Source organism: Onychostoma macrolepis, chromosome 23 (genome assembly GCF_012432095.1).
Source record: "Onychostoma macrolepis isolate SWU-2019 chromosome 23, ASM1243209v1, whole genome shotgun sequence".
Lineage (NCBI taxonomy): Eukaryota > Metazoa > Chordata > Actinopteri > Cypriniformes > Cyprinidae > Onychostoma > Onychostoma macrolepis.
In genome coordinates, this window is record NC_081177.1 from 4,145,313 (window position 1) to 4,156,783 (window position 11,471).

The 11,471-nt window shown below is 36.1% G+C and overlaps 1 protein-coding gene across 1 annotated transcript; it reads right to left on the bottom strand.

Moving 5' to 3' along the window:
* Positions 1-589: 589 nt before the first annotated feature.
* On the bottom strand, positions 590-11,210 carry tgm2a (transglutaminase 2, C polypeptide A). Its single transcript, XM_058763565.1, has 14 exons — positions 10,986-11,210; positions 9,694-9,875; positions 8,468-8,647; positions 6,985-7,209; positions 5,812-5,930; positions 5,484-5,612; positions 5,122-5,299; positions 3,873-4,002; positions 3,491-3,594; positions 3,182-3,424; positions 2,480-2,755; positions 1,971-2,131; positions 1,634-1,770; positions 590-853 (listed from the first exon to the last, which is right to left on the bottom strand). Exons 2-14 carry the CDS (start codon positions 9,701-9,703, stop codon positions 706-708), a joined length of 2,040 nt encoding a protein of 679 aa, XP_058619548.1. The 5' UTR covers positions 9,704-9,875; positions 10,986-11,210; the 3' UTR covers positions 590-705.
* Positions 11,211-11,471: the final 261 nt, after the last annotated feature.

The following is an 11,471-nucleotide window of genomic DNA, read 5'->3' on the forward strand; positions in this document are numbered from 1 at the left end:
GTTGTGAAAGTTATTCGGTCAAGAGCAGTGAGTTGGCTATTTCTCTTTTCATCTTATTGTTTGATTGAGATTAATAATAGACAGCAACGGGTTTATTAGGCTGCTGTCACTTTAAGACCTATTGCACTGGTCCAATATACTGATACATATGCCTTTTCTTTCTCAGCTTTTTTGTTAATTTAAAATTGAATGTAAATAGTGCAAAATGTTGCAAAAGAACTCAATTCAATATTTTGTGTGCACACAGACAGCCATTTCAGACAGCATGCAATTACCAAATTGAATGGTTTAAAGATGCTTGAATGTTTCTGGGCCTTTGGGCAGTCGTTATTGTTGGGCCTTGTAAGTTCTTATACTGCCCTGAATTCATTTTCCCTGTTGCTGCGCTTTCTTCCATGTCGTAATGGTAAGCGTAAGCCCATACTGTTCTGTTCTCATGCTAGATTTAGGTGTGCTGTATTCTGATTGGTTCTGATTGCACACCATCATGCATTCTCATTTCATGATTTTGTTATAAATTCAATTAATTGCACAGCCCTTGTACAAAATATTCATAACTAATCTTTGCAGCAATTGGCATTTGAGGAGAAGATTTTATTTTCAAATCTTGTGCATGTTTTTCGTGCTGAAAATTCTAAATGATGTCTGACCCCACATGAACTAACAGAATAAGACCTCACAAGCATGTAAGTAAAAACAGTTCATTTATTCGTATATGACAAGATTCTCATAGGTCTCAACATTGTGAAGTTTATCGCTGGCAAAATCTATCACTATCTTTCTTTGTCCTGGCAGCTTTGGTGTGAACTCCACTTTGGCGGTGACAAACTCTTTAGGACCAGCTGTTCCAACCCTGTCAAGAAAAAAAAAAAAAAAACCTGTTACAGCCATGGAACTTTTGCACTTTCATTATTTTATATTTTGTATAAAATTAGCTGCAAATAGTGTCAAAAAAAAAAAAAAAGTGTCTTTGTGTTTTGGTGTTCTAGATGTGACGGCATATAACATAACATGCTAACAAATATTGTAATTTTTAATGTTTACGAATTTTAAAGAAACATCACAACTCTAAACTAACAATTGTATCATAAGCACATCAAAAATATCTCAAATGTGATCTTTTAAATGTCATCTCTCATAAGTAGCAGACAGTACATGCTTCAAAATTATGAAGTTTCCAAGTGGTTGCTATGATGCTCTGTTGCTAGGTAGATGGATGGATAGGGATTTGAGGAAATGTACACCGATTGCTGATTGATCATGCATAAGAAGCTTAAATACGGCATGCTATTACTGTTTGAATTTACTTCTTTTTTGTACAAGGTAAACACTGCTTTGATTGTAAAACATTATGTCTAATTAAAAGCTTATATAGCTAGCTACTTTCTATGATTATGTTGTAGTTTTAACTAATTTTAGAGTAGTCTGGGTGGGAGGCTACAATTTCAAAATAACTTCCCCAACACTGTGTTGCTTATACTGATATGTTGTACTGATGCTTTACCACTGCTGAAGTTTTTCATCTGTCTTTCAATTTGAGCATGCGATGAGTTGAAATGATACCAGATATGTCCACAGGACGAATGAGGGAATGTAGTTTCACACCCCGGTCCGGAGTGATCGGGTGACTTACTCATGAGTGATGGGTTTGCCGTCGGTCAGATTGGCACCATGTATAGTGAACACACAGTTCTCCAAGGGCTCCGGAAGTGGATTCTGCAGTGCTACATCTGCCACCAGGTTACGGCCCACTTTTGGCACGCCCAAGATCTGCGGGGGACCGAATCGCACCTTGTTAGAGCCGTGAGTCTCGCTTACAGTACATTAATTCATATTAAATATGTATTGAGACTCTTTACGGATTTTAAATACAAAAAAAACCCTAACCAAATTTTTCACAATAACGGTAAGTTAATTTTGTCAAGTCAGAATACTATAAATGTAAATTTTAGAGAGAAGCTGAGGTTTACATTGACGATTATTTCAGGGGCGTCCAATATGATGGTCTTCTTTGCTCTGTAGAAATCCCGTGTCTCTGCGTCGATGAGTAAAGCCACCAGTTTGATCATCCTGTCATGAGTTATGGCTTTGCTGTACTCTGCATATTCCAGTCGAAGAGTTACTTTACCCCCTGAAACATAAAACACAATGAGCCAGTTACATTTTTGAATTTACACTCTTACAAATAAAGGTTCTTTATTGGCATACATGGTTCAATTGAAGAACCTTTAACATCCATGGAGCTTTTCTATTCCACAAAAGGTTCTTAATAGTGGACGAAGGTTCTTTAGATTTTTAAAATGTTCTTCACACTAAGAAAAAAATGTTTCTTTTAAAAACTGTTCACTGAAGGATTATTTTGGGAACCAAAACTGGTTCTTCTGTAGTATTGCTGTGAAAACCCTCTTTCAGATTTTTAAAAGTTTATATGCATGTCCAAAGTATACAGTTAGTTAAAAACTTAAGGAACCAGGCTCACCTTCAGTCGAAGCCAAATTCATCTCTGTAAACTCGCCCAATCCACAGGTTTCTCCAAGTTTGCCATTGTAAGACACTGCTTGGGCGTAGAACATGACCCGACAGGACTTCGTGACCATGGTGTTGTTTTTGAGCTCTGCGTAGACGTCAAAATCAGAGCCGATCTGCATGTCTGGGGTCACTTTGATTTTGATGTGTAAACCAGGCTCCTCTCCTGCCTGTGCTAGTTTGTTGTGATGATTTGCCTTCTCATAAACCATTCTCTCTTCTTCAGAACCTGAAGATCATGATGGGGGCATTGAAATGTGTTAATATCACAGTATATCGGTTCCAGATAATGCTCAGTCTTCCTACACTACTGAAACAACCAGAATCTCTCATGTTTTGGATGATGGTGTCTCTGTCAGGCTTTTTAACTAGCCACACCAATAAGTCATTTGCTAATACACCAGCTAGCATAAACTAACTTGGACCAGCATATAATCATGCTGCCGTTTTTTTTTTGGGGCCTTTATAAATAATAAGAGTCCTTAATAAGAGTTTAAGAGGATAGATGCTCCAACGATAACCTAGAATTAAGTGGCTTGCTCGGTGGTTTAATAGTTTTAATCAAAGTTTATGGATTTTCCTTTTGGGAATTGAATTTGCATCCAACCTAGATCCTTAACCGTGAATGAATGAAGTACCCAGAATGGCTCCCTACCCTCTGGATACTTGTAGTTGTGTGTAATGTCTTCTCTCTCATCTCGACCCACTGCTTTGGTGCTGATTGATTTCCCAACTTCTGTAGTGGATCCGCCCATCTTGAACACCCTTCCATCTCTCAGTTTGATGTACTCCACCACATCAGCGTTCACCTCGGCGTACACGAACGGGACGTCATATTTGAAAGTGAGCTCGCCCTCTTTAATGGCTCTCACGGGGGATGGACCACAACAGAAGACGCCTGGCAGAAGAAGGACAGCATTGAATATACTTCTCCACTTCTATCAGGCACTGATTATTGGCTCACCTTCACTCCTATGCTGAGGTGTTGGGTCGTTCGCTTGCCAACCCTCGTACCCTAGCGCCAGGTCTGGGCGTGTCATCCAGTTCTCCACCCAAACATGGAAGTTCCTAAGGCAGAACAAGGCATGTTTTTCTTATTTGCATTACATTATTAATAATAAAAGTTCCAAAAGTGTTTTTTGCAGCAGTGCTATAAAAGAACCATTTTGGGTTCCACAAAGAATTTTAATAATCTGAAGAACCTTTTCTCACTATAAGGAACCTATTGTGCAATGGAAAGGTTCGATGAATGTTCTTCATCTAAGGTTTTTCATGGAACCAAAGATGCCAATAAAAAGTTTACCAATTACCTTTATCTTGTTTAATTTTGGCTTTACAATGCATACCATATAGAGTCGTCAGCAATGTTCTCATCAAATTCATTGTAGAAACGCTCCATTACTAGGTCTCCATTGCTGTCACGTGCTGATCCATAGTTAGTGACGACTCTGCATGGGATTCCCAGAGCTCTGGACACTGGAACATGAATCAAACACAAAATCAAGATATGGTTTTATCATATCTGAGATAATATGTGAAAATGTTTGGGAACAGTTTATATAATTGGGACATAATAAGGAAAGGGCCTTTAAAAAGCATGCATGATTCCCCAAAAAAAGTGAAGGTTATGAGCCAGGGTTATTATTGTTAACTAAAACCATTTAAAACATTTTCTTTACTTGACATAAATAAAACTTTAACTGAAATAAAATAAAACATTAAAAATTGTGTTCAGTTAGGCCTAATCAGTTAGTTACCAAGGCAACATTTTCATTTAAGTAATAAAATAATTAAAACTAACATGTGACACCTGGGCCACAAAACCAGTCTTAAGTCGCTGGGATATATTTGTAGCAATAGCCAACAATACACTGTATGGGTCAAAACGATAGATTTTTTTGTAAATTTACTACTGTAAATATATCAAAACTTAATTTTTGATTAGTAATATGAATTGCTAAGAATTCATTTGGACAACTTTAAAGGCGATTTTCTCAATATTTAGATTTTTTTGCCCCCTCAGATTCCAGATTTTCAAATAGTTGTATCTCGGTCAAATATTGTCTGATCCTAACAAACCATACATTAATGGAAAGTTTATTTATTCAACTTTCAGATGCTGTATAAATCTCAATTTCGAAAAATTGACACTTAAGACTGGTTTTGTGGTCCAGGGTCACATATGGAAGCTATAGACATATTTAATTAAAATAAAAACTAATAAAAATAAAAACACCCCCTCCCCCAAAACAAGTAGAAAAAACAAACCCCACAAAAATTACTGAAACCATGAAAACAGAATATATATATATGAGTTAAATATTTAAAAGACTATAATAGTATATTAATGATACTAAAATATTGTTATGGAACTCCCCAACTGTTATTATAAAGATGTCTTGTGTGGAATCTTTTTAATTTCTGGTCTATATTTAAAATTCCCCAAACCAGAAAACAGACCACATTGGTCAAATAAAATGAACAAACCTTCGTAACCTATAGAGTTTTCCATGCTGTTGAAAAATATCTGTCTGCTATTTAGTTGAATGACTGTTAATTGACTTGTGATAATTATTGCAGAAGTTAATGAATCACCTGTGCAGGCAACAGCTGCGAACACCCAGCACTGCCCGTAACGCACCGCCCCGCAGCCGTTATTACTCCACTGCCGGAGGATGGAGCAGCTGTCCTTCCATACGGTGGGCTTCACACCGTCATCAAAGTCACCTGACCAGTTACCCACCAGAACTCCTTTATCACCTAGACTGTTGATCTGGACAATACAGGACAAGATGGTGGTGAGTTCTAAGCATGTAAATTTAAATCTAAACTTTTAGATTCTAATTGTTTTTATTTATTCAACTGAATAGCATTTGAGCTGGTGGTGATCAAGCAGAACACTTATAACTTTTAAGTTAGTAGAATAACTTCAGTAATGTCTGAGGGCTGTAACTAACCATGGCACTGAGGACTCGAGTCACATAAACAGGGTTCCTCCTCTCAGAACAATCCAGCGCTGCGTTACTTATGTAGTTTGGACTTTCATCTAAAATCTGCAGACAGATGTCCAGCATGCCAGGCTCAAACTGTGGAAACATAAACCTAACATATCAGTGAAGCATAGATGCTTTGGGCATTAATACTGTTTGAATGATTTAATGGCTGCTTGGGTAACTAAAAATGATTGTTTTAAAAGAAGGCAAATTAATGTATGAATTCGAGGAAGCTTCTGATGAACATGTTGCTACTGTGAAGCAATTATAGAGATGTTTTGAGGTGCAGAACCTGTCCAAAAGTCCATGGTAAGACTGTGATATGTTTGTGTATCCCGCGGAAGATCAGCCCGTCCTGAGAGAGGACGTATTCCTCCCTCTCAGCTTCACTCGCTAGATACACAGAGTCCTCTGAAACAACCAACATAGATATATTATATAGTCATTTTGAACATGTTTTTGTTCAATTTTACAAAAAGTTTACTTACAACTAACGAAAAACACAAATGCAAACAGTATTAGCAGTGCCACGATTACAAACATTAGAATCAAGTCTAAGTTTACATTATAATTTTAAAAATGTTTGATCAGGTTTATACAGTTTTTTATGAGTTAAAAATATCAATAAAAATGTTCCATTAAGTTATTTTATTTATTTATTACAAAATAAGACTGGTGCTTTTTCAAATTGTATATATACAGTATATATCAGCGTTAACGCAAAAATGAAAAATAACAAAAGCAGCCAAATGTCAAACTTTTTTTTTTTTTCCAATGTTTAAAATATTGTCAAAGAACTTTACAAAATAAGCAAATTATTATTATTATTATTTTTCTAGATAACAAAACAATTTTAAAAACATAATTTTTGAATCAGCAGCCCAACATTAATAAAGCAACTAGTGTTGGATTCATTCAGCAAATATGATGCACATTGTGCCCAGCATGACAAACTTAATAATCTGATTGTTTACACTGAAACAAATATGCAAAAATCCTGTTTTAACACTTAGATATATTAGCCTTTCAGACTGCAAAAAAAAAAAAAAATTAATAATAATAATGATTTATGCATAAAGCCAAAGTCATTTTCATTGTTTTAATTTAAAGGGATAGTTCACCCAAAAGTGAAAATTAGGATGACGTGGAGGAGAAGAACTGAATAAAGTCATTATTTTTGTTTTCTTTCTGCACATGAATTATTTTCGTAGCTTCATAAAATTACGTTGAACCACTGATGTCACATGGACTGTATAGTGATGTCCTTACTGCGTTTCTGTGCCTTGAACTTCGCTTGTTGTGTTGCTGTCTATGCAGGGTCAGAAAGCTCTCAGATTTCATCAAAAATATCTTAATGTCCATGGGTTTGGAACGACATGAGGGTCAGTAATTAATGACAGATTTTTGGGTGAGCTATCCCTTCAAGTGCTTCTCATTATCGGTCACCAAAAACAAAACAGCTTACGCTTGCACCAGGGGTTAAAGAGCAGGACAAACTCTCCCAGACTGACTCCTTCTCCCTGATCCAGGATCAGCTTATAGACTCCGATAGGAGCGTTTGGGTGCGAGCACACGGTCAGAGATACAGTGCTGTCAGACGTCTCTGCTGCGGCGCTCCAGCCTGATCTGGAGATGAATCTGCTGAGGCTGAATTTAGCTTTGGTTTGTGCTTCCACTGAGGGGATGGGACCTGAACTCCAACAGAAAGACATGAATGGATGAACACAAATGTGACGTGCATGTTTCGAAGCCTTTACATCGTGTTTCTAATAATATACTTGTGGAATGATCTGATGACTGTGTGCAGCGTTACTGTCGTTCCTCTCAGCACTGTAAATCCTCTAAATACAGCAGGAACTTCACTGTCATGGGACGCTCTGTAATTAACCCAGCCTTGATTTACTGTAAGTATTTTATCAAAGTCATAACAAATGACTCAGAGCCCTGCATGCATGTTTTTTGTTGTAAATGATTTATCAGTGGCTTCATAACCATTTTATTAATGTATTTATTATTTATTTTTTCAGCTGATGTCCCCAAGCCTGTTAGACCCCAGTCGTGGATTCCTATAGTTAAGGCATAGGTATGAATTGTGGTTGTACTATTATTATTATTATTTTGCACATATTACTGTACATTTTACACTTTTTTCTTTTTTTTTTTCTTCCATTGACAGCCAAATATGTGTATTGTACACACACATGTCTGGTCAGCTATCCTTGAAGGGACTCTCCATAGGCGTAATGGTTTTTCTACTGTACAAACCGTATATACTATTGCCCTACACCAACACTACACCTAAACCTACCCCTTACAGGAAACTTTGTGCATTTTTACTTTCTCAAAAAAACTCATTCTGTGTGATTTATAAGCTTTTGAACCCATGGGGACCTCAATTTAGGTCCCCACCGTGACACGAGTCCCCATGAGTCTGTGTGTATTCAGGTTTATGTCCCCACCAGGATATATAAACCTGTAAACATACACATGAGGCATTTACACCTAATATAATTATGTGTATAATTAACCTAATTCATACACATATAGAAATAGAAATATTGCATTCTTTGCAATCTGGTATGATATAACACATTTTTACAATTTCTGTCTTTTCCCCGAAACCTTAATAATAAATTGTCAATATGTGGCTAGTTCTTAATGGCCATCAATGAAAAAGCTGTTTTCAGTCCAGTAGGGACTAATTATTGAAACTGACCAGCTAACCTCTGACCCCTCAACTCCCCTATCCATGCGGATCATGTTAACTTCACTTTCTGCACTCCCATTGGTTGTTACTGTGCTCATTTGCTTAAAAGTTAAATCTGTCCAACTTTGTTGCATTGCCAAGGGCTGCTTTTCCTGGTGGTGTTAGTTGCTTTGGTACCTAATGGTTCGTATTTGTAGTTGCATGATGTGAAGTCTGAGTAGGATGGAAGTGATTGAGGAACCTGTTTGGGCGATGAAGTTGATACTGTCCCTGTTCTGAAAGTGAGTTCCCGGTCGCAGGTGTAGCGTGATGGTGAACGGCTGTCCTCTCCTCACGATCAGTCTGTCCACACCGTTCTGCAGCGTGTGGTGATCAGCGCTGTTCACCTCACACACCAGATCAATGCGTTCAATCTCTACCACTGTGAAGAGAAGAGACTTTGTGCTAATTATACTGCAAAAATGATGTTTCTTCTCAGTATTTTCATCATGTTTTTAATATTAATAACTAAACAATCTTAAATCAACCATCTTATGTATATTTACTTGAGAAGCAAAATTACATAAGATATCATTTTTTTAATGAAAAAAAAATAAGTATTAAAATTAAGTGACTTTATGCTTAAAACAAGAAAAATGTCTGCCAGTGGGGTCAGAAAAATACATTTGTTTTCCCTTTAAATTAAGTTTATTTTTCTGACCCCACTGGCAGATATTTTCTCTTGGTTTAAATATAAAGGCACTTAATTTTGACATTTGACACTTAATTTTTTTAATATCCGAAGTCATTTTGCTTCTCAAATAAAAGTATCTTGATTTAAGAATATTTAGATATTTGTACTGGAAAAGAAGACAAAAAATACTAAGAAAGAACATGATTTTGATTTTTTTAATGATTTTGAAAATTTAAATGGCAAAGCACTTGTTAACACATGCACAACATGTTGCTGTTTAAGCATTTCTATTTTTGGCACATGACCCATAAATTCTTGACCAACATGAGACGAATCAGAATGAATGGGTTTGCATGCTTTTCAGTGCACAGGAACATCATACACAGCTAGAAACGGATGCAAAAATGCTCTAAGTCACGCTTTAGCACTCTGACCTATGAAGCTATGTAGATATTTTAAATAGATAAATACCAGTCTCTAGTGATACTGCAAGATCAGCAATACAGACGGCTATTGTAGAAGGAAAGTATTGAGAATTGAACAGTATTTTAGCCTTCAGACAATCATTATTAAGGTATTGCTATGCAATTATCTGTGAAGTGAAGAAACTGTTTTGCATGCTTCATATATCATATTTCTATAACGCATTACATTGAAACACATACACCCAAAGAATTGACCATGCTTTTGCATTTCCCATAAATCATGCATTCTCATGCATTTTCCCAATTAAAATGCAAATGCACCACAAAAAAACATATTTGTTTCTAAAGCTGCCGTGAAGGCGATCCTACCTTTGTCCATCGTCTCCGGCGGTAATGCTCGTCGTGTGACTCGTGTTGGGTGACTTCAGCTGGTGTTGGGGTCACTGGAGAGATATTTCGGGCGTTGCGTCCTAATGTTACGGTGGTGTCAGGGGACGCACTGAAGACTTTGAACCCTGGCTCTTATTTATGACAGTTACTGCCTTCCATGACTGATGGCATTAAATCACATTACAGCATGTCATGTTACATGAGTCTATTTCTGACAAACAGTCTCTGTGGGGTTGTAGAAGCACATTAATTATGATCTCTATATAAATGCATCCCTGTGCATGTCTGCTTACAATCGTAAAGTTGTTAATCAGAGAGTCACTTTCACTGGTCAGTTTTAGCTCTGACAGGATTTTCCCTCGAGAGGTTTCTTGATGTGTTTTTGTTCTTATTGTTCCCCCAGCTATCAAAATACGTTCTAAGAACTTTCTGGTAATGTGTCTGAATGTTCAAAACTCCAAACTTTTAAATGTTCATTTTTGTTAATGCAAACAATGCAAACTTAAACATTAGGTAATGTACCATTTTATCATTATACGAACATTATGATTTTACTTTTATATGTTCTCTGAACATTTTGAAACAAGTAATAGTATGTTTAAAAAATGTTAAGTGAACATCCAACTAAAAAAAATTCCATGAATGATGTACTGTATAGATGACATTTTTGTGCTTTAATATTTAAAGAGCATTATTAAAGACCAGATAACTTTGAACTTTCATTCTGGCATTGGGTTGGACCTTTACAGTAGTGAAAATACTTTGTAATACATATTATTGTAGAATGTCTAGAACAATTAATTTCATCAGGTAAGAAGCCACTTGGATAAGTTGATGTTTACTAGAACTTTGATTTACATTAATCTGTTTATTCATTTACTAGATGCTGTTTAAAGGAAACTGTGCAGTGTTGATTGTATCAGTGTTATATAAATATATATATATATATATATATATATATATATATATATATATATATATAATATATGCTTTAATTGATGCACGCACACACATTAGGCTACTCGCACACAGAAACTTGTCAACACTACCCCGCAACTTTTATTGTAATAAAATAGTTTCCTATAAGTAGAACTATATTCACAGTTTCATTGTTTGTAGGGACAGACAAACAGATGCAGATAATTACCACACGCACGTTTAGTCTCTCTCTCTCTCTCTAGTTTGCTTCACAGAATATAACTGTCGGTCATTTAACATTTCTATCGTAAAACAGTTGACTAACATTAAATGATTTGCAGCTTCCATCTTACCTCGCTCTCTTTCAATGTTTTCAATCTTTGCGGCGCGCTCAGCGTCTGTGAATGCATAAACCCCGCCTACTTTGATTGGCCAGTTCAATTATTTTGACATTGACCAGCGTTGTTTGCCCGCTGAGGCAGAACAGACTGAAAATGTTACTTTTAAAGCTTTTTTGTCATCCTAACAAGAGTGCTGCGTAATGGAGGACAGCAGATCAGTGCAAGAATTTCAAGAATGTCCCCCTCAATGTCTATGGTGGTTACGGCCCTGATGTTACTGCATGTTCATCTGACTACCTGTCTATCTAAATCAAGACACAAAACAGCAACAACAGTCTAAGTAAAAAAAAAAAAAGAAAGTTGAATACAAATATATTTTAAAGCAAAAACACAACAATGACAAGGACAACAAATTTACTAAAATGTAAAATGAAAACTGAAAATATTAAAGAATCTAAATAATAAATTCTATAATAGATTTAAATAATACTAAACTAA

Bases quoted from the DNA above. Each gene is read 5' to 3' on its own strand.
- tgm2a (XM_058763565.1), bottom strand. The intron at 7,210-8,467 runs GTTCCTCAATCA...GTTGGAGTTCAG, and splicing joins CAACTTCATCGCCCAAACAG to GTCCCATCCCCTCAGTGGAA. The intron at 4,003-5,121 runs GTGATTCATTAA...TTCATGTTCCAG, and splicing joins CGCAGCTGTTGCCTGCACAG to TGTCCAGAGCTCTGGGAATC.